This window comes from Podarcis muralis, chromosome 12, assembly GCF_964188315.1.
Source record: "Podarcis muralis chromosome 12, rPodMur119.hap1.1, whole genome shotgun sequence".
Classification (NCBI taxonomy): Eukaryota; Metazoa; Chordata; class Lepidosauria; order Squamata; family Lacertidae; genus Podarcis; species Podarcis muralis.
The window spans coordinates 59954997-59980773 of NC_135666.1; the positions used below are offsets into that span (position 1 = coordinate 59954997).

Genomic DNA, 25777 nt, shown 5'->3' on the forward strand with positions numbered 1-25777 from the left:
TCAAAATCTTAGCATCCAGCGACTGTTTCATTTAGCTGATCTTTTTTGTCTCCTTCTTTCCAGAACACACCTGTTTGTTGTCCAGATCTTTTTATTTTAGCAAACAGGTATCCCCTGCACGAAGGAACAGCTTTCAGAGAGTTCCCAGTTGGCTCCGTGCCAGGCTTGGCACCCAGCGTCCTCTGTCCTCGCATCTTGCTGCGAGCGATGGATAACGGAGGATCTGCTGGTGAGGCAGCCCCCCCCCCCGGGGGGGGGGGGTTGGCAGAGCTAATTACCCTCATATTAGCTCTGAATTTCTGGCACGGCTGGGGGTCCGATCGCATGGGAGGCAGCCATTTCCCTCAGCAGGAAACAGGAAGTCCCCATTGTAACAAATTATCTTAACCATCTAAATGTGTTTCTAGTGCAAATATTAATTTCCTGTTTGTTACTGATGAATATTGGCTGTCAGTGCTGGCTTTGCCTCAACCTCGGATGCTGTAACTTCCATTTCCTACACTGCCCAGAATGGGATCGTGCTTGCTGGCCTCATCCAGATCTCAGTGCATTCAATGAATGGTAGAAAGGGTACCTCTATACACAGACCACAGCATACATGTAGAGGCTCTTTCCACTCAACCCACAAAGGTTGGGGGCAGCACCAGTGGGTGCAGTCATGCTCCTCTTCTCCATGTTCAGTATATCTGCAGAGGGAAACTTAAACGGGTCCCCACCTCTCTTGTTAGCAGTTAATTTCACATAATAATTGGGAGGAGGGATTAATGGCTTTGGAAGGGGAACCATAAACAAAGGCAGCTTCTCTTCTCCATAACTGTGAGTGTGATCTCTAAGGCAGAATCTACACACATATAAAAACCGTTCTGAAAATGCTTTTTTTAAAAGCGTTTTTAAAAATACATTGAATTTTCTATAAGGCTCACTAATGCCATCTAGTGTCACATTGTATATTGCACTTAAAGCATACTTAAAACGTTTTATTTGCAGCTGTATAGCTAAGTACAGTGGTACCTCCGGTTACGAACTTAATTCGTTCTGGAGGTCCGTTCTTAAGTTGAAACCGTTCTTAACATGAGGCGCGCTTTCGCTAATGGCGCCTCCTGCCACTGCCGCATCACTGGCGCGTGACTTCCGCTTGCATCCCAGGGCAAACTTCACAACTAGGGGCATCTACTTCTGGGTTAGCGGAGCTCGTTACCCAAAGCATTTGTAAGGAGGACGGTATGTAACCCGAGGTTCCACTGTACTAAGTGTTGTTTGCCTTTGGGTGAGGAAGTCTTCAGAATTACAACAGAATGCTCACCTATGCTATCTTTTTATCATGTGACGCCATATGATCAGATTGAAGTTTTCCTTGGCCTGTCTCTAGGGTTCCAGGGGAAGTAAAGTATAAACTTGTTTCTGCTTCATGCATCTCTGTGAATATATTCAGCCAAGAAGCCAGGAAGCTTCATAGTAGCTAAGGATGTGAATTTGCCTCTCTTGGGTCAAGGCAAATAATGGGTCACATGTAAAGGCTGAAGCAGCCTTTGGTAAAGTCAGTATGAGTACAGACCATTTGCAGAATCACAGTTAATGAATCACAGTTTAATACAAGTATCTAATCTGACATTAATTAAAAGAATTGGCTTTAAATGACATGAGAAAAATACAGTTGATTATCAAATGAACTTATCTTGATTTATATTGCAAAGACTGCTAGAAGAATTAATGAGAATGCTATTATCTCAAAGGATTATAGAACAGTGAATGTACCCTTAACATGTGCAAATTCCATAGGCTTGTTACTCTACAGAATCCCAAGATACATTGTTGTATTTATTAGGATTTCTGCTATTTGAGCAATTCCTGGTTACATTTTCTATAGCATTCAAATGTGGAAGAATCAAAAGTGAGATGGCAGGTGTGTCTGCGATCCGACTTTAAAATGAACAAATACTTTGCTTGGTAGCTTGAGTTTGAGTTTTGGAGTTTGGTCAGAATAACCTGCCTCTGCATAGGGAATGTTTTGTGACCAGAGAGGCAGAGATTTTTTAAAAGATAGAACAGGTAGCTTCTTCTGGAATGCATAATTCTGTATCATTAAAAGTGACTGTATCATTTACTCACACCCAGTGCAAGAACACAGTAGAGTTACCTACTCCCAAGTAAAGGCTAAATAGAGGGAAGCAAGATTGGAACACAGAAAGAGACATACTGAGCAACGGCCATGATGGATGGAGGGCTGGGGTCTCAGAGGCCTAACTATTAAAATATATCTATCTGTTTCTCAGAGTATCAAACTAGTTCACTTGCAGCAGACTAGTGTGGCCTCCTACACAGTTTGGAAAATAATAGGCTAAAAGGTACTGCATTTTAATAGACATTATTATGAATTAATATTATTTATGATTAAAAAAACAACGAATGAAATATAAACATGTGACACTCAAGGTTTTGCCCACCAACAGTGGCTGGAGATGGTGTCATAACATGTTTTGGTTACAGTATATATGAGACTGCTATGAAGATGAGAATATTAAATGATATCCTCTCCCTCTGCCTAATCTCTGTTGAAAAGTTACAAGGCTCTGACAGCTGCAAAATTTATTTTATGAGGGAGAATTGGTTCAAATTTGAGTTTAACATCCATTCTGAGGAGAATATCTATAGCTAGAGGAAGGAGGCTTGTAGCTTAGATAGTAAGACAGTGGGAGACTTCCGGCGGCGCGCGTCTCCGGTACGGGAAGGGATTCGGCCAGGAGCGCGAACCCAGTCCGATAAACAGGGGGAAAAGGGGGTGCTAGAGGGCGAGAGCACCCCAGAAACATATCCGGAGGGTGTCCGGAGTTACAGGGAGCCAGCAGAGACCAAACGCGGCTCACCCCGCTGTCAGGTAACCTTTGTAAGGCGAAGAGAACAGCGAGGAGAGCAGCAGGTCCTGGGCAGCCATTTCCTCCCCCCGAGCAACGGACAGCCCAGACCCCGCTGGTGATTAGCGCACCGTTTCAGTGAGTAAGAAATCCGGGGGTGGCTAAAACGCGAAGGTTAAACTATTTTGGAAAAAAAAAAACCCGGAGTGAGAAAGAAGGGAATTTTAGAGGTTCTGCCGTTACCAGGGATCGGCGGCTACGCAGAGAGAAACTGCAGAGCAAGGCAAGTGCATTGAGCTACCACTGGTGATTACTTCGTTTCCCTGAAAGACTTTACGCTAAATATTATTCGACCCCCTTCAGAAAAAGGGGTGTTTCAACAGGGAACAGAGGACGAAGTTACTAAATTAGAACCATCTGTTAAAACGAAAGGGCGCCGGAAAACGCCATCCTCACTGCTTGCGGAAAGCGGAAGAGAAGCGCCGGCGGCGCCATTAATGAGAACAAAACGTATCAGGGATTAATCTACAACTCCATAACACGGACTAACCTGATCTAAAAACTTTGTGGCTGTGCTCTTGTCTATCTCTTGGCACTATAGTGAAGAGCTGGGTACTTCTCCGTTCTTAACTTTTTGCTGCCTGCTCAGCATTTGGGAAATAACTATTACCGGGCGTTGACGGACTCTTTGGTTAATTTACACCGAAAGCCTGACTTCAGTGACAGAGAGCGCCATCTAACGGACAAAGTGTTTATAGCGCTTGGGAATTTCTATTCCTATCCTGACCTTACTTTTCACTTTTTGGTTACCTCTTTCCCAGCATTTCTGTACTCCCCCTTCCTCCCCTCCCCCTTCCCTCCCTTTCTTTTCTCTCCTTTCTTTCCTTTTTCCCAACTCCAAGAAAAAAGGAGTGGAGACTCTGAGTGAACCTTTTGGGAGACTCTAATGGTGTGGACTTTCCATCTACTATTTGGAAAACAAACTCTCCCAATATAACCTTTACAAGACTATACGGTGCTGTTTGAAAGCACACATTACTCTGCGGACATAAGAGCTTTCAAACCCCTGAACTTTGGTGCTGTTTGAAAGCACACATCATTTTGTGGACATAAGAACTTTCAAACTGCTGAACTTTAAGACTACAGGACCTTCCCTGATACCCCAAAGTTACAATACGGTAAAAAAGGAATTAATAGACTACTGTGCAATTGAAAGACTGTTAGGAAAGACTGTCAAAACAGGGGATCAGGTCAAATAGGAAATTGAAATCTGGTCAGAAGTGTTATAATTATACTGTTGGGTGTATTTTACATCTGTTAAGACAAAGAATGTCAAACACAGGGAAAAGACCAGAAGGGGGAACACCAGTGGACAGAAAGGGATCAAAGCAGGAAGGGGAGTTCAGAGCAGAGATATTAAGAATGTTTGCGGAGATAAGGGAGAGTGAGAAAAATGTAGAATGTAAGTTAGAACAAGTAGAGCACAGAATTGGGGATGTAGACAAGAAGCTAGACGAAACGGTTAATGAATTGAAGAGTCAACTCAAAGAGGTATTCAGGAGGACACAGACAGTGGAGGAAGGTATGAAAAAGACAAGAGCAGAACTAAAGGAAGTAAGACGTGAGGAGGAAAAAATTAAAGCGGAGATACTGGATTTGAACAAGAGCCAGGAGGATACGAAAGATTGGATTGCTCTGAACGAACTTAGACAGAGGGAGGCTAATCTTAGGATGAGAGGTATACCTGAAGTCCAGGGAGAAAATATAAAAGAGAAATTAACAACAGAATTAGCCCTTTGGTTGGAAATCTCACCAGAAGAGGTAGAAAGGGCAGTGCAATCGGCCTTCAGACTAAAAACTAAGCCTCCAGGGAACAAAAAATTTGTAGGAGATTGCCTGATAATATTCAAAGACAGGGAAATAAGAAACAGAATTCTCTCTAAAAACAGAGAGAAGAGGTTAAACATTGAAGGAAATAACATAATAATTTTTAAGGACATTCCTGTCAGGCTCTTAAAACGTAGAGATTCCTACAAAGAATTGGTACAGATACTCAAAAGAAACAACATTGAGTTCAAATGGGAGTTCCCTGAAGGCATTTCCTTTACATATAGGAGCAAGAGACAAAAATTGACAAATCCAGGAGAAACAGATAAATTCTTAAGGAAATATAAAGAATTAAAACCGCAAAAGGAAAAGGGTAAAGACGGGGGAATAAGATCGGAAGGAGTTCTGGAGGGGGAGACGGGAAGTTCGGGAGGGGAGGAGGGGGAGGGAGAGGGGACAGGGGAGGAAGCGTGAGAGGAAGGTTAAAAGGAAATTACAGCCGTTCTTTTTTCTTTTTTTTCCCCTACAAATTAAATCACAATGGTGTTAAAGGTATATAGTTGGAATGTTAATGGGATGAATGATAAGGGAAAGAGGAACCGAATTGAACATATTTTGAAGAAGGAAAGTCTGGACGTTATCTGTCTCCAAGAGACACATATTGCGAGAAAGCATAAAAGGATTCTGATTAATCAAAGATTGGGGAATGAGTTTGTATCCTTAGACAAGAAGAAAAAAAGGGGGGTGGTGATTTATATAAAAAAACAAATTGAAGCGAAACAGTTATTTAAAGACGAGGAAGGAAGGATAATAGCAGTAAAAATAAATTGGCAGGGAGAAAAGATAATAATAGTGGGAATATATGCGCCTAACGATAATAAATCAGAGTTCTATGGGAGATTGGAAGAAAAGCTGTATGACTATGCGGATGAGAAAATTATATTATTGGGAGATATGAATGGAGTGACGTCGTTAGAAATGGATAGATTGAGGGATACAAAGGGTAGAGAAGGGAAGCTACCCAGAACGTTTTTCTCCCTTATTCAAAATTGCAATTTGGTAGACATTTGGAGATTCAATCATCCCATGGAAAAGCAATATACCTTCCACTCGGAACCCAATGACTCATCATCAAGATTGGATCAGATGTGGATTTCGAAAGAGATAACTACTAGAACGGTACGGGTGGAGATTCAGGTCAGAACAATTTCAGACCACAACCCTTTAATTATGGAACTAAGAGGGCAGGAAAGCAGATCAAATAGATGGAAACTTAAAGATTACTTATTGGACGACCAAGAGGTAGTAGAAAAAGCCCAAACCAGATTAAAAGAATATTTTGAGGATAACTTAGGTAACAACACAAAATTGAAGGTGGTGTGGGACGCAGGTAAGGCGGTGATGCGGGGTTTTTTCATCCAGCAGAGTGCAATTAAGAACAAAAAGAGAGAAAAAGGGAAAAAAGAAATTATACAACAACTAGCTGAGAATGAGCAGAAATTAACTCAAAACCCAAAAAATAAGAAAATAAAAGAGAACATAAAAATTTTACAATCACAATACACAATGCTGGTAAATAGAGAGATAGAATGGAAAATCAAAAGACTGAGACAGAGGAACTTCGAACATGCCAACAAAACGGGAAAGCTACTATCCTGGCAACTGAAAAAAAGGAAGGAACAGAATACGATAAACAAGATAGTGGTGGAAGGAGAAGAGATAAATAAACCTAAGGAAATAAGGAGAGCCTTTTTGGATTTCTATGGAGAGCTCTTCAGAAATACCGGAAAGAATAAGACCAGAAAAATAGAGAGATATTTAATGTCTAAGAACATCAATAAGATCCCCCCAGCAGATAAAGAGAAATTAAATGCCCTAATCGAGATAGAGGAAATCAAAGCAATAATAACAGATTTAAAAAATGGGAAAGCCCCAGGCCCAGATGGGTTTAGTAGTAGATACTATAAAGAAATGGCACCGGTTCTACTGACTCCACTACAAGAAGTAATGAATAACATTCTTAAGGAAAGAGAAATACCGGAGACGTGGAAGGAGGCGCTGATTACATTAATCCCAAAACAAGATTCAGACTTAGAACAAATTAAAAATTACAGACCTATTTCCCTACTAAATATAGATTACAAAATCTTTGCGGGAGTCCTTGCAAGAAGATATAAGAACATCTTAGTAAAAAATATCCACAGAGACCAAGCCGGCTTTCTGCCGGGTAGGCAAATGAAAGACAATATAAGAAATATTATCAATATAATAGAATATTTAACAGAAAGATGTGACAAACAAGGTATATTGCTATTTGTGGACGCTGAGAAGGCGTTCGACAACGTAAACTGGGAATTTTTGCTGAGACAACTGGAACACATGGAAGTAGGTACTGAATTTTATAACGGGATAAAAGCAATCTACACGGAACAAAGGGCAAAACTGTTGATAAATAATGTGGAGACGGAAGAAATAACAGTAACTAAAGGAACAAGACAGGGATGCCCACTGTCCCCACTGTTATTTATAACGATATTAGAAGTACTACTAAACTCCATCAGAGATAATAAAGGAATAAAAGGAATCAGGGTCGGCCATCATGAACACAAAACTAAAGCCTTCGCAGATGATCTGGTTGTAACAATGGAAGACCCATTAGATTCAATAAAAGAGGTTCTTAGAGAATTTGACCAATTTGGGGAAGTAGCGGGTTTCAAATTAAACAAAAGGAAAACAAAAATAATAGCTAAGAATATGCAATCAGATAAACTGGAGGAATTACAAAGAGAAGCAGAAATAGAAGTGACAAAAAAACTGAAATATTTAGGGGTATGGATAACACCAAAAAATATAGACTTATTCAAAAACAACTATGAAACTGTATGGAAAGGGGTCAAGAAGGACATAGAAACGTGGGGGCGGCTCAAATTGTTATTCTGGGGAAGAATAGCTACAATTAAAATGTCGGTACTGCCAAGAATCCTATTTCTTTTTCAAAATATCCCGATCATCAAAGGTATAAAGATATTTAAAACCTGGCACAAAGAAATTTCTAGATACATCTGGCAGGGGAGGAAGCCGAGAGTAAAATTCAAATTATTAACGGACATAAAAGAGAGGGGAGGCTTCGCTCTCCCAGACCTAAAATTATATTACGAGGCATCCTGCCTATGCTGGGTCAAAACATGGATAAAACTGGAAGATACGGAAGTGTTAGACCTAGAGGGCCACGATAATCGATCAGGGTGGCATGCCTATTTGTGGCATGGGTGGAAGAAAAGACATAAGGGATTCGGGAATCATATATTTAGAGGTCCCCTGATGGAGGTTTGGGAAAGATATAAGGATGTGTTAGAACCCAAAACACCCCAATGGCTGTCTCCACTAGAGGTTATGTCGGTAAAAAAGACCAATATGAGAGCCAACTGGGCAACTTACGAACAACTCCTAATGAAGGCGGAAGGAAAGTGGAAAATGAGGCCGTTTGAGCAGGTTAAATCCCAAGTATATGACTGGCTACATTATCATCAGATAAACGATATGTTTAAGAAAGACGTTAGAGACAAAGGATATGCTGACAAAAAGTCTAGATTCCAATCTGAGATTTTGGAGAATAACACAAAAACTCTATCCAAAATGTATAAACAACTATTAGATTGGAATTTAGGCGACGAGGAGGTTAAGGCGGTAATGACACACTGGGCTAAAGATTTTGGTCGTAATATTTATTTCGAAGAGTGGGAAAAACTTTGGAAACATCACCTTAATTTTACGGCCTGTGTGTCACTAAAAGAGAACCTAATGAAAATGTTCTACCGCTGGTATTTGACCCCGGTAAAACTAGCCAGAATGTACGGATCCTGCAACAAATGTTGGAAGTGCAAAGAAAGGGAAGGGACTTTCTACCACATGTGGTGGGAATGCCAAAAGGTCAAAGAGTTCTGGGAAAGCATATATAATGAAATAAAGAAAATGTTAAGATACACCTTTACCAAAAGACCAGAGGCGTTCTTACTAGGTTTGGTAGGAAAGGAGATAAAAAAGAAGGACTACAAACTGTTCCAATACGCTATAACGGCAGCAAGGGTGTTGATAGCTAAAAACTGGAAACAAGAGAGTTTGCCGACTATAGAGGAATGGAGAGCCAAACTACTAGACTATGTGGAGATGGACAGGATGTCAGGAAAAGTTAGATACAAAAAAGATCAGAGGTTTGTCAAAGATTGGGAAAGTTTTACGGAATATCTGGAAAGCTTAACTGATGAACAGATAACACTAGTGGGTTTCAAAGGTGTTCTGTAAGAAGCTAAGGGTAATGCCTATGGAAAATGGAAGAATGAGAACGACTTATGGCATTACACACAAAAGAATGCGGATTTATTTTTTTGTTATTATGGACGATTCGTGGAATGGCAGAAGGAAGTCCTTTTTATTTTCTCTGTAAAGCAATAAGAGTATTGATATAGTTTGATTTGTATTTTGATTTTTACAAATTAATAAAAATTATGCATGAAAAAAAAAAATAGATAGTAAGACAGTGTTGAGTGGAAGCAGGCCTACGAATGCCAGGTATTTTTGATCACCTGAATGGAAGAAGGATACATTTTATAGACTGATCTCTGCCCTCCCCCCATTACACTTGATGTATTTGTAGGAATGAAAGAAGGGCAATAGTGGGTAGAAGCAATACTACACAGATGATGATGAGCCAAATAGGTCAGTTTCTGCTCTCATGTACACCCACGCAATTCTTCAGCTTCCAGGGATACGCTCTTCGTCTGTAGGGTTTTGATTAAAATTATTAATGTAGCTTTTGATATCTGTGCCGACTTTTTCCCTTCAGATTTAGAGCATTATAAATAATAAACGATGCCTGTGTATATCTTGCATGCTTATAACATCTCTATTCACACTGCAGGGCTTGCAGATTTGGAATGTGCAACACCCATCACTTGTGCTTTGTTCTTGATCAAGGAGGTTGTCGGGAAGAGAATTTAGAGTTTCAGAATCAACTTTGAAGTGTCAGAGGAATTACAATTAAGATTCTGCTACACTGACACCACCCATAATAAGCTTGTTTTCCCAGTTTATGAAAACGGAGAAGCTTGTCACTTTGGGCTAATTAAAAGCTACGGACTGGTGGAATTTGCTTCATCCTATATATTTTCTATTTTGCTTATTTTCAAACTTTATGCCTTCAGGGAACCCTTTCTGCATTTACTCAACTTCCAGGAACCTCTGCATGCCTGCCACAGAATCCCAGCACCTTCTTATTTTATGTACGGGGTCTGTTGTACGGGTTCACAGTTGCAGAGTGAGGCCAAGAACACATCCAACTTGCAGGTGTGCATTGAAGGAGAAGATGAGTGGCAGTGAGAAGCATGTCCTCTATTACCGATTTTCTCATTGAGCAAACCCTGATAAGCAGCCAAGGAATCCACAAGATTCCCTGGCGCATAGTTTGAAGACCAATTCTTTATAGTTCAGGTGGCCAGTCCATGACACAGACACCAAGCATTTGACATCTTTGGGCAGAAGTACACCTACTCAGTCGTATCCTAGATTTTGCAGACTAAACAACTTGTGACCCACCAAACCAAAAGCCCACAAGAGCTTTAATATTTCTTTTGCTTGCCAGAAATTGCAAAAATTATTTTACAGGGGAGACTGTCAAGTACCTGGCAGCCCTCAGTATACAGCTGTTGAGCTGCATTTGATGCAGTGAAACGCAAGCTGTGCCATCCTTATCCTTGGTTAAATAAAGAAGACCCCTTAACAATGTAGAATGGAAATATACAAGCAGGAGAGCTGGAAGGCTTGCCTAGGACATAGAGTCAAAGACACTCTTTCCTGCATCTGCAATGATGCCGCACTCCTTGGTAAACCACTTCAAGGTACCTGGAAGATGCACATGTAGAGCAATGAGCCTCACAATGGAGCTCTCATACTTTGGAATGAAATTTGTTGCATGCTTGTGAAAAAAGTTTTGCTTACCTTACTACTCTGTTTATTTTGAATGGGTACTTTTTCAAGGCTTTCTACAAATTTATCCTGTAGCTAGATTAAGTTCTGGAATTAAGTTCTGGAATATTTACCTGAGAGTAAGTCTTACTGAAGTCACATTAGTGTTTGTGTGTAGGATTGTACTATAAGAGTATTTTAATACTTCTGCTGCTATGCAGAGAGGTATTACTCTCTCAATTTTGTCTCAGCCTGGAATTTCCACTTCAACTGCAAAAAAATTAATCCTGTAGTTTATTGTAATGCTTTGAAGCTCAGGTGAGAATTAAAAGCATCTACCACAATAATTCTACTGTGCGTATTCTCCAAGTGGATGTGGGTGGGGCTACTGAATGTTAACTTATAAGAAAAAACAAAAAAAATTCCTTGCAGTAGCACCTTAAAGACCAACTAAGTTAGTTCTTGGTATGAGCTTTCGTGTGCATGCACACTTCTTCAGATACACAAAGCTCATACCAAGAACTAACTTAGTTGGTCTTTAAGGTGCTACTGCAAGGAATTTTTTTTGTTTTGACTATGGCAGACCAACACGGCTACCCATCTGTTATAAGAAAAAGTTGCTCATTCTATAGAATGCACTCCCTTTTTCATTCTGAAATATTGCCAAAATCAATATACAATTTTAAAATCCAAATATATTGCTTGTTTGAAGATTGGGAAAGTTGCCGCTAAGGGTTGGTTCCTGTTACAAGGTAGGCAATGGCGTCCAGCGCCGCTGCTCAGCCTCCGATAACAAACAGTCCCCCAAGGAACTGTTAGAGGTCAGGGGAGCAGGCAACCCACGCTGCAGGCCCCCAAGGCCTCTCAATGGAAGGCAATGCCTGGATTCTTTCCCCTTTCCGCTTGCAACAGCTGGATTGCTCAGAGCGAGTGATTCCAGCTCCCCGATCTCACTTGTGACAACCTGGAAGTCTCGAACATTTGATTTTTTCAACAGGTTTTACTATTCCAGATCTAATAAGTTGCTCAGTGTAAAGAACATAGTGAAACAGTATTGTCCTGGACCTATGTTTAAAAGCAACTGGCATTTTCTGTCTCAGAAAAAGCACGTACCTCATAAGATGTTAATGAGCTCAGAAATGTTGAGTTTATATATGCATTCTCTCAGCACTTCTTGATTGATGTACCTGACGGAACAACTAGGGGACACTTATGCAGCTCTTCTTACATAGACTGGGACAGGTGTGCCAATTTCCTCCCACTCCCCAGGACATGAACATATACAGTAGGCCTGAAACTTAGGTGAGGGTTATATTCCGCGGATTGCGCCTAAAGCCAAAATCGCATATAGTTAAAGCACATTGGGTTCAGTCTTTCTGAGAAATACTGAGAAATACTTTTTCTTCTTGTCTCTTGTGCTATGCTGTACTCTAATTGAAAAATATGTGCAAAGTTTCATTATGGGCATCATCACTTGACTGCCACAAATAGATTGGATATTGGCTGGGTTTGATAGTTGGGTTACAATTTACTTTAAAGTGGGACACACTGGGTTGAACTCATTTTAAGAAAGATCTACAAATACGTATTGAGGCATTACTATGTTCTCTGTGTGTCAAAGCATAATAATATTTAAATATTTATTTTCCTGACAAACAATAAGATTTAGTATTTTATACCACATTTACAAGTGTAGTCCAAGCCCAGCGTTCTAATTATGTGTAACAATTTCTGCAGCATTGGGCAGGGTGATCCTGTGCACCAATTACACAGTGGGGTTATGGGAGAGATATGCTATCACTATGCTAGCAGAACAGTGCATGCTATCCTATGCTTTGCCTTGTGGGAGGGGAAATATACGGTTCAGGAAGTCCCAAAATGGCAGTAAAATGGCAGACACCCCACATATCCATAGAAACATTCAAAGCCCACCAGTGAAAGACTGTGCCAGTGATACTGCCCACAGTGAGAGGGAACCACGGAACTCACAGCAGTGGGAACACACATGCAGCACATCTCCTTATGTTACAACACACAACGTGCAAAATGACACTATAGCTCCCCCATTCTACGAGCCTGTCCCCTTATGCTGCTCGCATGCAACATGCAAAGAGAAGGAGAGACCATGCAACATAATGGCCCAGTAGCTACCTGGGCATGAGACCTACAAAGAGGACGCACACAGGGACCTTGGGACAAGGGTTTAAGACCCAAACAGGGAAGAAGAGTGTGTTAATAAGCACTGAGAACTATGGGACAGCCACAGATGTGTGGCCTAAACTTAAATTGGCATCTGCCCAGCGCAGTAGTGGCCAGTATGGTGTGCAATAGCAATGGAGCTACCCTCCAAACATTGGTGCTGCTACAGCTTACCTGGGCAGTACTGGGTGGGATGGCTCAGAGCAGTAGTGAGCTGTGTGGTGTACCAGCGGGTAGCTCTGCCAGTGTGTCCATGCAGCTCTGACCATGTCCCTGCCCCAGCACTGCCCAGGTAAGCTGTAATGATGGTGGCATTGGGAGGGCAGATCTGATGCACTGTCCCATCACGTTGGTCACTACTGAGCCAACAACAATCATGAAATGAGAGGAACCATGGAAAGGGAGGGATGGAGTGAATCTGTTTGTTCTGAGTTTCATTGACTTGTTGGCAAAATGTGGAGGCCACATGAAACTGCATTCTCCTGGAGACTACAGAGCAGTTTGTTTGTGTGCAGTGTTTGTCCCCAAGTGCTACTATGCAGTCGCTCTGCCATCATTTAGTTTCCTTCACATTACTGCTCTGCCACTAACTGGAATCTTTTGCTGTGGTGTGAAAACAAGCCACATGGCCGAAATATGGGGTGCCTGCTGCACATAAGCAGCTTGCTGTGGAGAGCAGCTGCAATACAAAGTAATTCCAGCCAACCTCTTTGCAAAGGAGTCTTCATGCCTTGTTGCCCTGGCACCCATTCTGTTTCCCTCCCTCCCTCCCATCTGTGATGGTGCTTCGTGGCTGCTACACAGGAGCAGATGGTGTAGAGCCAACTGTGGCAAGGTACTGTAGCTCAGCATTTGAGCACAATAAGGATTCAGCTGATACGCTTACCTCTGGCACAGTATTAATATGGAGCACAATTTTTTTTACCATCAATATAACTGCAGCCTAGGAATACCAAGCGCAGGAAAAGAGCTCAGCTGGCAAACACCAGTAATTTATATGAAGGTGACTCTGCATCACTTTGCAGGAACAGATGGTGCAGTTGGGCCAGGCAATAAAAGGAAAGATGACTGCAAAAGGAGACAGACTAAGACACTAGTTTAGCTGCCAAAGGCTGGTTATGGGCCAAATAAAAGAATTAAATGGAATGTTATTTTGCTGATGAAAATCCTGTGTTTCATTAATTCAGATTCAAAAGAGATGGACAATGTAAGTAACAGTCTTAAATATAACCAGCTAACGACAAATGGTTACCAATTATGTAATGTAGCTATCTGCAGTGTGCATTAAGGATGTAAGCAAAATTAAGGATGTAAACTGCATTTTGTGAGGTGGTTTCTGCTATGTTGCAGTCATGCATGGAGGTTTGGTCACTTCATTTTTATTTTCTAAAATGTTGATATATTGGATTCAACAAAAAATGGATTGTGCTTGTCAGTGACTCCCCTCTTTCCTTTTGACAGAATCTGTATCAGAACAGGTTCCTGGGCCTGGCTGCCATGGCATCGCCATCTAGGAACGCACAGAATCGGCGCCGGTGCAAAGAACCTCTGAGGTACAGCTACAACCCAGACCAGTTCCACAACATGGACATTGGGAATGGTCCCCATGAGGCAGTCACTATTCCACGCTCTACCAGTGACACAGACTTGGTCACCTCAGATAGCCGGTCTACACTCATGGTCAGCAGCTCCTATTATTCCATAGGACATTCACAGGACCTCGTGATTTACTGGGATATAAAGGAAGAAGTGGATGCTGGGGATTGGATCGGCATGTATCTCATTGGTAAGTCAGTCCCACCCTTAGGATTTAAAAAAATATATTTGCAAATATGAAGTGTATCTAAAGTGGGCCAGCACCAAGCTAAACCTAACTCACACCCCCGTGTGTTTTGAAGTACTCCACCCCCACACCGACCCAAACCTGCAAAACAAAGTTGGCCACAACAGGAGGTCTATTGAACTCCTGTAGGGCTCCCTTCAAACTGATGAGTGAATGACTCGCTCTAATTACCAAATAAGCATGTGTATTTGAATCCCATGGAATTCAATGAGACTTACTTAAATATGCTGTCCTTCATGCCATATTAATAGTGATTTTCTTCGAAGAGCCAACATAGCTCAGTGACTAAGGCGGGCTTGATAAGATGGGTTCACATGTGAAGCCAAATACATACATTATGGAAGTTCCCCTCCCCCCCAAAAAATGTTAGGGGTACTCTCATTTTCCTACTCATACTGAAATACTGCCCCTCAATGAGGCCAAACTTAGATTCACAAAATGTTTAGGGGTATGCGTACCTCTGCGTCCCCCCACAAAAAAAGCACTGCATTATGGTCTTTCAAGATCTGCTTCCCCACCTGTAAAATGGAAGTAAGTGTGTCCTTATAAGAATGAATTGTAAGACAAGCACACTGTGTTTTAAGGACAAATGCTATAAAAAGAGTTCGCAATAAAAGGCTGCAAATGCTTGCTAGGCTCCCCTGTGCCACTGCCCTTTTCTTCTTTTGCACAAACAGCCATGTGCACTGCAATGTTCAATTCACAGTTGCTTATTTGTGACAGGGTGTTGTATCACACTCTAATGTCTACACTGAACACATCCTGGCAGTTCCTTGGGGAGGCACCAGGGAGGTGTTACCTGAGGCCTTGCCCTGTGACATCCAGCTTCTTTCCATCACCACCTCCTTCCTGGCTTTGACTTTCCTGGATCCCCTGTCCAGCCCTCCCTTCCTCCACAATTATAAGGTACCCTGAAGCCTCACTGTCTACAGCTGTGTCTTGTCAGGCCCCACTGCAGGGAAGAGCAGTAGTATGTCTTGTCTGGCTACAGGCTTGTCTCACAGCCGTTCTCTACCAGCAAGGCCTGTTGACCAGGGTCCTGATCCTGCATCCATACAGGAGGGAAGCACAGGGGACAGTGGTGGGTGGTACTCCCCGGAAGTCCTTCACAAAGTTAAAGTCAAATACTACAGTGTTTGGGATTAATCTACCTCCTTCCTGTTTTCCAAACCAGAAGTGGGGAACAGGTTCTGTTCTTCTGGAGGTCAGTGAGGTCTAGAGATCCTTCTTAGCACTTAGGCATGTAAGGAGAAAATATCTGTGGCTCCTTGTCCTAATTGGGCTAAATCATAGTAAATAGAAAGAATGAGAATAAATCCGGTGGTGTGGTAAAATGGTGGAGTTTGTTTCCTTCCTGCTAGTGCAGAGGGTTGGGTGAGGAGTTAACTCTGCAGCCGTTTTGAGAAATCTCCAGACTGCTGCTATTCCTAGGTCACTTGCTTGCTTATATAGAGATTTAGCAGGCACCTTCAGTGCCAACTTTTAAATGCCTGCTGAAAACTTTCTATTCTGCTAGGCTGGTGCAGGCATCCTTAAGAAGGCATCCTTCCACAATGGTTGACTTCTCTTTTTAACTTTTGTTAATGTTTTGTATTTTATGATTTTATTGCTGTAAACAGATTTGATATCTCTTTATGACATAGTGGTATACAAATATTTTTATAAATATTATAAATATCCCACATTTCCATTCACTCTTCAGTCCTCAAGGTGGCTTAATAATGCAAAAATTCAATACCTCTTTTACATATAGTAAGGAAAACTCTTTAAAACCAATTCCAAACAATACCTAACCAAACAAGGGCTATCAGAGACCTAGCAATGCTACAAGAATGGGGTGCCAGCACTGAAAACCTCATCCTGCTTATGGATGCTAATCTTTCTTCAACTAAGGAAGGTGCAAGACCCTGTCAGATTATTTAAGAGCCTGAGGAAGTTCACATTGGAATAACTATTATTTATTCATTATTTTGATAGAGAATTTCCAAGTCACCACGCAAGACAACCTGTAGGTGATTTACCATACTTTTCGGTGTATAAGACAAACTTTTTTTAACTCTAAAATAATGTTAAAAAACGGGGGTCATCTTATACATGGATAGTGCACAGGGGGGACGGGTGATTGGTGACTGCATCAAGGGCTGCTTTGGATTGGCTGCTTCTGTGATAATTTGGTGTGTGAATGGTTGCTGTGGCAAGGGCTGCTGTGGGTTGGCTGCTGCTGTGGCAATTAGTCATGCGATTGCCGGCTGCTGTTGGCGAGTGGGCAGGCGCTTGTTGGCTTATCTGACACGAGCGATTGTCAGTGTTTGTTCGCTGGGTTTGTGATTTTCTACAATTCCCCCCAAAAGCTCTGGGCATTCCTCCCCCAAATAGTGTATAAAAATACAAAAGAGAAAAAGAAAGAGAAAGAAAGAAAGACTCTATAATACTTGTCCCATACAAAACTATAAAAGTGAAATTATTATTCTACTACATTTACATTTATTTCTATATTGATATATTGTACTATATTCTTTATAAATGCATTCCAAATGTCATTATATTTGGTATACACCATCTGTGTCTATAAGCTGTCTGTATTTTGCAAGAGTTGTCATATCTTCTATCCATTGATTAAAGGGCACCACAAATTTATCTTTCCAGTGGATCAATATCAATATTTTAGTCACAGTGAGGGTGTGAATAAAGGTGTTTTCTTGGTGCTGAAAATATTGTAAAGTGGTTGCCAGATGGAAGGAAGAGTACTAGAAGCAATTCTGGTCCCAAACTGTGTGTGTAGGGATTTAAAGATCAAAATCAGCACATTTAAATTCAGCTCAAAAACCAATCAGCAGTCGGTTTAACTCTCTAAGCACTAAGCACTGGACAGGGGTAGCCGAAGTGGTGCCCTCCATATGTTGTCGGACTGCAACTCCCATCAGCTCTAGCCAGCATAGCTGATGACCAGGGATTGAGAGTTATAGCCCAGCAATACCCAGAGGTGACTGCACTGACTACCTCTGGCTTAGGCAAGTAACTCAGCTGCAATTTGGACCAACTGAAGTTTTCAAACTGCTTTCAAGGCAGCCAGTGCAGCGCATTTTAGTAGCTGAAAGCTTGCTGTCACATATTCTGTTGTTAGGAAGGATATTGTGCAAGTTGGCCCTGAGTTTATTGCAGGATAAGACACAGTATGTAAGATAAAGCGTATAAAAACCAGTACCCATTGCTGTATGTGGGATGGTTGTCTCATAGAGTGCTTCCTTGCCTTGTCTTTTGTTACATGGCACCACAACCTTCTTCAAAACAGGGGGAAATGTTTGAAGTGTAGATTGCCATTGTGATTTGTCTTTTTGTGCCTTTAACTCTGGGTCTCTGATATCAGTGTGACGCTGTCAGCATTCCTTTATGCATCCCTAGAAGAGTTAGTGAGTCAGCCTGCAGCACATTTTCTTACTGTTAGCTGCTGCATCTACACAAGTTTGCTCAAGAGTGAGTGTGGACTCTGGATTGACGTGTGTTAGGCTCTAAAGTCTCTTCTTACTTTAAAGAACTGAGGGATAATCAATGGTATGATATTTGGAAATTGCAAACAATAGTGAAACTTGCCAGTTTATCTGATCCAGAGAACAAATGGAGAGTGTTTCTCATTAACGTATTGAAATCCTTCTAACAATATTGCAATATATCCTTCCCACTCCTGGTGAAATATGAGGCCTGTCTTTTTTCAATATGGGCAGGGTATAAATAAAGTAATATTTAATATTTCTTACTATTATATTTATTATTATTATTATTATTATTATTATTATTATTATTATTATTATTAATTTATACCCTCCCTTTTCCCTGACAGGCTGCTTAAATCTAAAAACAAGCACTGCAAAGAATATAGAAAAATCAATCATTAAAGTTAAACACTGAGAGAGAACAATAAACATATATGAATTTTTTTAAAAAAACATACCAATAATTACAATAAAACAGCATGGCACCAACCCTTTCATTAAAAGCAGTCAATTCCCAATAGCTTGTTGGAACAAGGTCTTCACTGCCAGCAGAAGGACAGCAGGGAGCAAGCCAGTCTGGCTTCTCCAGGGCAGTATGGGAGCAGCTCCCGAGAAGACCCTCTCCTGCAACAGCACCAAATGGGCCTAGGAGGTGGTAATAATAATAATAATAATAAATTTTATTTATATCCCGCCCTCCCCAGCTGAAGCCGGGCTCAGGGCGGCTAACAACAATAAAACAGTACAAAAGTACAGCATAAACAACATTCTAAAATCATTCATTATAAAATTAATTAAATCAAGCCACTGGCAGCCATTGGGCCAGAGCTCCACGAAGATTGCCGAAGGAGGGAGTCAGGCTGTGCCCTTGCCAAAGGCCTGGTGGAACAGCTCTGTCTTGCAGGCCCTGCAGAAAGATTTCAAGTCCCGCAGGGCCCTGGTCTCTTGTGACAGAGTGTTCCACCAAATCGGAGCCACAGCCGAAAAAGCCCTGGCTCTAGTTGAGGCCAGCCTAACTTCTCTGTGGCCTGGGACCTTCAAGATGTTTTTATTTGAAGACCGTAGGTTTCTCTGTGGGGCATACCAGGAGAGGCGGTCCCGTAGGTATGAGGGTCCTGGCCGTATAGGGTTTTAAAGGTTAAAACCAGCACCTTAAACCTGATCCTGTACTCCACCGGGAGCCAGTGCAGCTGGTATAGCACCGGGTGAATGTGATCTCGCAGCGAAGACCCCGTAAGGAGTCTCGCTGCAGCATTCTGCACCCGCTGGAGTTTCTGGGTCAGTCTCAAGGGCAGCCCCACGTAGAGCGAGTTACAATAATCCAGTCTGGAGGTGACCGTCACGTGGATCACAGTGGCTAGGTCAGGGCGAGAGAGGTAAGGAGCCAACTGCTTAGCTTGGCGGAGATGGAAAAATGCCGCCTTTGTTATAGCTGCAATCTGCGCCTCCATGGAAAGGGAGGTGTCGAAGATTACACCCAAACTCTTAACGGACGGTGCTGGCACTAATTGCGCCCCCGCAAGAGATGGGAGTTGCCCCCCCCCCCAATCCCATATCGCCCCGTCCCAGCCACAGGACCTCTGTCTTCGAAGGATTTAGCTTCAACCGGCTCCCACGTAACCATCCAGCCACAGCTTCCAAACATCTGGTCAGTGTGTCTGGGGCCGAGTCAGGATGGCCATCCATCAACAGATAGAGTTGGGTGTCATCGGCATACTGATGGCAACCCAGCCCAAAACTCCGAACAAGCTGGGCGAGGGGGCGCATAAAGATGTTGAAAAGCATCGGGGAGAGTATCGCACCCTGCGGCACTCCACACACCAAGGAGTGGCGCGATGACAATTCCCCCCCAAGCGCCACCCTCTGTCCCAAATCTCAAAACCTGGGCAGGTTCCTATGAGGGAATATGGTCTTTCAGATAGCTTGGACCTAGGCCATGTTGGCCTTTATAGGTCATAACCAGCACTTTGAATTGTGCATGGAAACAGACCAATAGCCAGTGAAGCTGTTGTAGCAGCTGCAACCAATGACCAGCCCCAATAATTGTAGGCCAGTAACCAGCCCCAATCAACAGTTTAGCCCGTTGATGTTTCTGAGCACTTTTCAAAGGCAGCCCCATGTAGAGTGAATTACATTAAGCAGGGTGTAACTAAGGTGTGTGTCTCTGTGGCCAAATCAGGCATCTCAAGGAACAGGTGCAGCTGGTGAACTAGCTTTAACTCCTGGCCACCACAGAGACCTGGACATCCAAACTCAGGACTGAATTCACAAGTACACCTAAACTGCGTATTTGAGGGAGTGCTACACCATCCAGCACAAACGGAATCCCCAGTCCCTGTTCTGCCTTTGTTTTATTCAAATGAGAAGATTTTGAATCAAAAGGGAAAGGGCTAAGCAATCATTCTGCTTTGCCAGAATGCTCAAAATAGTAGCTAGTTCTGTTGGGCAGAACAAAAAAAAATGCCCAAATTCCAGCTGTTGTTTTAAGTTCCACTCTCCCTAAATGTACTCAGATAATTTAACTTGGGTCACAAAGGCCTTTACATGAAGTCCAGAACATAGGCTAGACTTTCATTGCCTGAGTCCTTGATTTCATGTGAGGGTAATATTGCACAGTGCTTATTGATATACATTAGGCTTTCTTCTTCACTATCCTTCTGGGAAAACCAAAACATTTTAAAAAGTTGTCTGATAAAAGTTCATTATGCACAAAACCTCTAGGGTCCAATTTCTAGGCTGTATTTGTTCTTCTTCTTTATTATTCAACCATTTCTTTTAAGTTTATATCAAAAATATTTTTGACCTAATTAGCTGAAACTCTGCTTTAAAAGCCACATGCTTCTTTCTTTTCTCTTTTGCCTTTAATTTTATTTCCCCTCCTAAAAGGCAAAAATCTCTAATGCTATATGTAATTCCGGCAAGATTCTAATTAGTGAAGTTTCTCTCAATATACTTCTGAGTTTATCCTGACTTTCTGACTGCTTTAGTTTATTCCTTGCATGAGGATTTTATTCCAAGTCCATTGATTCACAATCAAAGCACATGAAAAAAAGAATAGCTTTGGACCAAGCTGCATTTGTTGTGTGTAGGGGCACAGCATATACTATCTTATAGCTCTGGTATATAACTGCGATTTTTGACTAGCCTTCCCACATGAACATGCCTGCCATGGAACAACTGTGTATTTCAGAGGATCTCGGAAGTATGCTCGGAAGTGCATCTTTGGCTCACATGTAGGATAGCCAGACCTCTTGGGCTTGCCATTCTTCCACTTGAACTGAGAGTGGGCACTGGAATGTATCCAGCGTTCTCAGTATGGCTGCCCATTGTAAGAGAAGGTTGGTTGTGATTAGGGGAGGCCCATCCCATTTCTCTGCCTGAGGCAAAACGGGAAAGCCTTACTCACTGGGGTTGCATAGCTGCAGCTTTTGGGTTCCAGCAAGATCTCACAGGAAGCTGGAAGCCACTTCTCCAGCGTTGGGATGGGGTGGGTAGCACCCACAGCAACTCCAGAGAAGTTAGAAGAAGCAGTGATGATGGCAAGATCTCACAAGAGCTCACTGGAAGCTGCTGCCACCGCTTCTCCTTGTTTGTCCAGTGGTAGGGGTGGGCTGCCCCTTGGGATTTCGCCTCTGTCCGCTTCGTGGTGGGCCAGCCTTTGTTCTGGTACTCAGCCTAGCCCCATTCATGTCAAGGGACATAACGTGATTTCTGGGAAGTTGGGCTGCACTCTTGGCCACAGCCCTGGGCATCAGGCATGCTTTGGCCTCCACCCTCAGACAACCAGAGGTTGTCATGGTCTGTCTGCAGTGAAGAAGTCTGGAAGCAGCTAGTTGTGCACAGGCGTCTATGCAATTGGTACTCTTGTGCCTTGCTCCTTTCTAAATGTATAACGCTGCCTTCATGCATGCAGGGGGTTACTGACTTTTATAGAAGCTTGTCTGCTATTAGTAATTTTCTCACTGATTTACTCCTGAGAAATTTCCAAGGAAGTTTCCAGAGTTTCTCTGAAACACAGTTTGAAAACTACTGATGTGTAGCATTACCTTCATTCCTTATGCCTGTGTTCAGCCTCCATATAGATAAAGCATAAGGTAAAGGTAAAGGGACCCCTGACCATTAGGTCCAGTTGTGGCCGACTCTGGGGTTGTGGCGCTCATCTCGCTTTACTGGCTGAGGGAGCCGGCGTACAGCTTCCAGGTCATGTGGCCAGCATGACTAAGCCGCTTCTGGCGAACCAGAGCAGCGCACAGAAACGCCGTTTACCTTCCCGCTGGAAGGTTATCTACTTGCACTTTGACATGCTTTCGAACTGCTAGGTTGGCAGGAGCAGGGACCAAGCAACGGGAGCTCACCCCTTCGTGGGGATTCGAACCGCCGACCTTCTGATCGGCAGGTCCCAGGCTCTGTGGTTTAACCCACAGCGCCACCTGCGTCCCTATAGATAAAGCATAAGTAAAAGGTAAAGGTACCCCTGCCCATACGGGCCAGTTTTGCCAGACTCTAGGGTTGTGCGCCCATCTCACTCTAGAGGCCGGGGGCCAGCGCTGTCCGGAGACACTTCTGGGTCACGTGGCCAGCGTGACAAGCTGCATCTGGCGAGCCAGTGCAGCACACGGAACGCCGTTTACCTTCCCGCTAGTAAGCGGTCCCTATTTATCTACTTGCACCCGGGGGTGCTTTCGAACTGCTAGGTTGGCAGGCACTGGGACCGAGCAACGGGAGCGCACCCCACCGCGGGGATTCAAACCGCCGACCTTTCGATCGGCAAGTCCTAGGCGCTGAGGCTTTAACCCACAGCGCCACCCGCGTCCCTAGATAAAGCATACATATAGATAAAGATTTGTGGGATGTTTTTGGCTTATTGGCTTATGATTGGGAGTAGAAAAATTAATGTACCTCAGCCCAGAAAATAGTGGGAATAGCACATGGCTGGACACACAATCTTGGAGGGTTGAGTGTGGAGTAGCATATGAAGTGTTACTAGAAGCTGGGTCTGATCCTTTCCATCACCATATAACAGATAAGTGAAGGCTTTGCATGTTATTGTTATTTGCATAGCAGTGGTGATGATGATGATGATGATGATGATGATGATGATGATGATGATATACCACTTAATTGGCAAAGTGACTTTTAAGTGATTTATGAATTTAAACACACATAATTAAAATATGCCGTAAAACAATTCAGTAAAAAGGTTGAAACAAACACCCACAGTGTTTAAATAAACGTAAAAAAAGGTTAAGGACAAGGACGTTTGGATGGTTAAGTCCAGTCAAACTTGACTATGGGGTGCGGCGCTCATCTTGCTTCAGGCTGAGGGAGCCGGAGTTTCTTCACAGGCAGCTTTCTGGGTCATGTGGCCAGCATGACTAAACTGCTTCTGGCACAATGGAACACCATGACAAGTGCCAGAGCACACAGAAACTCCATTTACATTCCTGCCACAGTGGTACCTATTTATCTACTTGCATTGGTATGCTTTCAAACTGCTAGGTTGGCAGGAGCTGGGACAGAGCAATGGGAGCTAACCCCTTCATGTGGATTCAAACCACAAACCTTCCGATCAGTAAGCCCTCAGAGGCTCAGTGGTTTAGACCAGTGTTTCCCAACCTTGGGCCTCCAGCTGTTTTTGGACTACAACTCCCATCATCCCTAGCTAGCAAGACCAGTGGTCAGGGATGATGGGAATTGTAGTTCAAAAACAGCTGGAGGCCCAAGGTTGGGAAACACTGGTTTAGACCACAGCGCCACCTGCTCCCACAAGTGTTTAAGTAAACACATGTGCAATAAAGCATACCCAGAAGATCCAAATGTGGAAACCGTTTTTCTGCATATAATTCTGCTCTGGACTGGAGCATTAGGGCATCTATTTCCAAAGACAGTGCGCATAATCATTGAAGGCCTCCAGCTGCTTCATTTAATCAAAAAGAACTCAAGGTCAGAACCAGGGGACAACTTTTTGCTTCCTGTGCAAAACAAGTCAGAAGCTGGCACGACACATGTCAGTTCATCTTAACTTGTCAAGCTGGCAACACTGATCTGTGTAGCCAGGATTGCTTAATTCATGTGTACACTTTCAACACTGGTGCCCATTCAACAGTTTGTGTGTGAGGGATTGTGGCTGATATGAGTGAAATGATATGATATGATATGATTTTCACATGCATCAAAGCTGTGAAATTTGCTACAAATGCACTTGTTTGTTTGTTTGTTTGCTTGCTTATTTTAAAATAGGTTTTCAAACGCTGAACAAATGGAGGGGTGTACCAAAGATGCTCCTCACTGGGGATCAGTTTGGTCTGGGGCTACATTTTCTGGCTACGTTCTCATTTAAAAATAAAGAGAAAGAGCAGACTGAATTATGAGTCATCATTGGTGGTGGGATAAAGTCACTCTCTTAAGTTATTGTTGATAGGAAAGATAACAGCATGAACTCTTCTTGGACAAACTGAATTTTGCACCCTTCATCCTTTACTTTTGGGTTGCAATTATTCAAAAAGACAATCCTTAGTAAGGGAAAGCAATTGGCAAGCAAAGTGAAGCTTAACTCCCAGTCTTAGGGACTCACATGCCCTTCTTTAGTAAATCATGAGTCAGTGAGTAGCTGAAGTGCATGATAGGCAAAAGGGTCTTCCAAAGTCTCTGTCAGTGTTTATACTGGAGAAAAGCAGGTTGTAAAAAGCTCTTGGTGCTTTTGGCTCAGTTAGATCTAATGCCATTGACTATTTTGCCTTCCTCATCATCCTCAGCGCCATATTTTAGTTGCTAGACTAGAAGCAGCTATGGTGCACCATATGTGACCTTGTGCCGGCCATCCTCTCTCTGCCTAATCAATCTCAATTAAAATGTCCTAAGGTCCATGGAGGAAGAGTGGAATAGAAACATTAATTAATGATCTATGATCACCACCACCCTCAGAAGTTCATGCTTCACATTCCCCCAAACCAGTTGTTTTCTTGCCAGAGGTAGGATAAAAGTGTGGTGTTGTATGTTCATTACTACATCTTTGTAGAGGTTAGCATTTACTAAAAGATTAGAAAACCATAATGAATCATTTTCCTCCTGATTTTAAATGTATCTATAACCACAGTGGTATCCTCAAGCTGTGCGCCCATGCATTTTTCACGACACCAGTAGCTATTATTTTTCCCTACCAGAAGGTATCTTGTTTCTCTCAGAGATAGAAATTTTCTCTTCAAAAATTATTTTGTATGGGCAAGATTCAATACCTGTCTTGCTAACACTAGTTCTGGAAATATGGCAGGTTTAAAGTTCACTGGAGCATATGTCTGCTATATAGCAAAATGATAGTTGCTGATTGTTCTGAGGGAACTCCCAACTTCTCTTGGGGGCAGAACCTTGTTCATCATGTAGCTTTCCTGAAATCAATGGAACAATCTGTGGAGAAAATATTACTTGAAGAGGGTGTTAAAGCTTTAGATAATTGACTGGAATGTAATGGGGACCACAAAGTTCTTTTTCTTCTTTTTCTTCTTCTACTTCTTCTTTTTCTAGTATACCACCCTTCAACCAAATATCTCAGGGTGGTTCACAGCATAAAAATACAAGATAAAAACACAAAATCCATAATAAAAACA

At 42.5% G+C, this 25777-nt stretch overlaps 1 protein-coding gene across 5 annotated transcripts in view; it reads left to right on the top strand.

Annotated features, from left to right (window-relative positions):
* Positions 1-25777, top strand: part of HECW1 (HECT, C2 and WW domain containing E3 ubiquitin protein ligase 1) — a 200355-nt gene that overhangs the window by 61189 nt on the left and 113389 nt on the right. For all 5 annotated transcript variants that reach the window (XM_028749807.2, XM_028749810.2, XM_028749812.2 and 2 more), the window contains one exon: positions 14301-14625. In XM_028749807.2, the coding sequence (XP_028605640.2) occupies positions 14301-14625 (325 nt within the window). The remainder of the gene's footprint in view (positions 1-14300; positions 14626-25777) is intronic.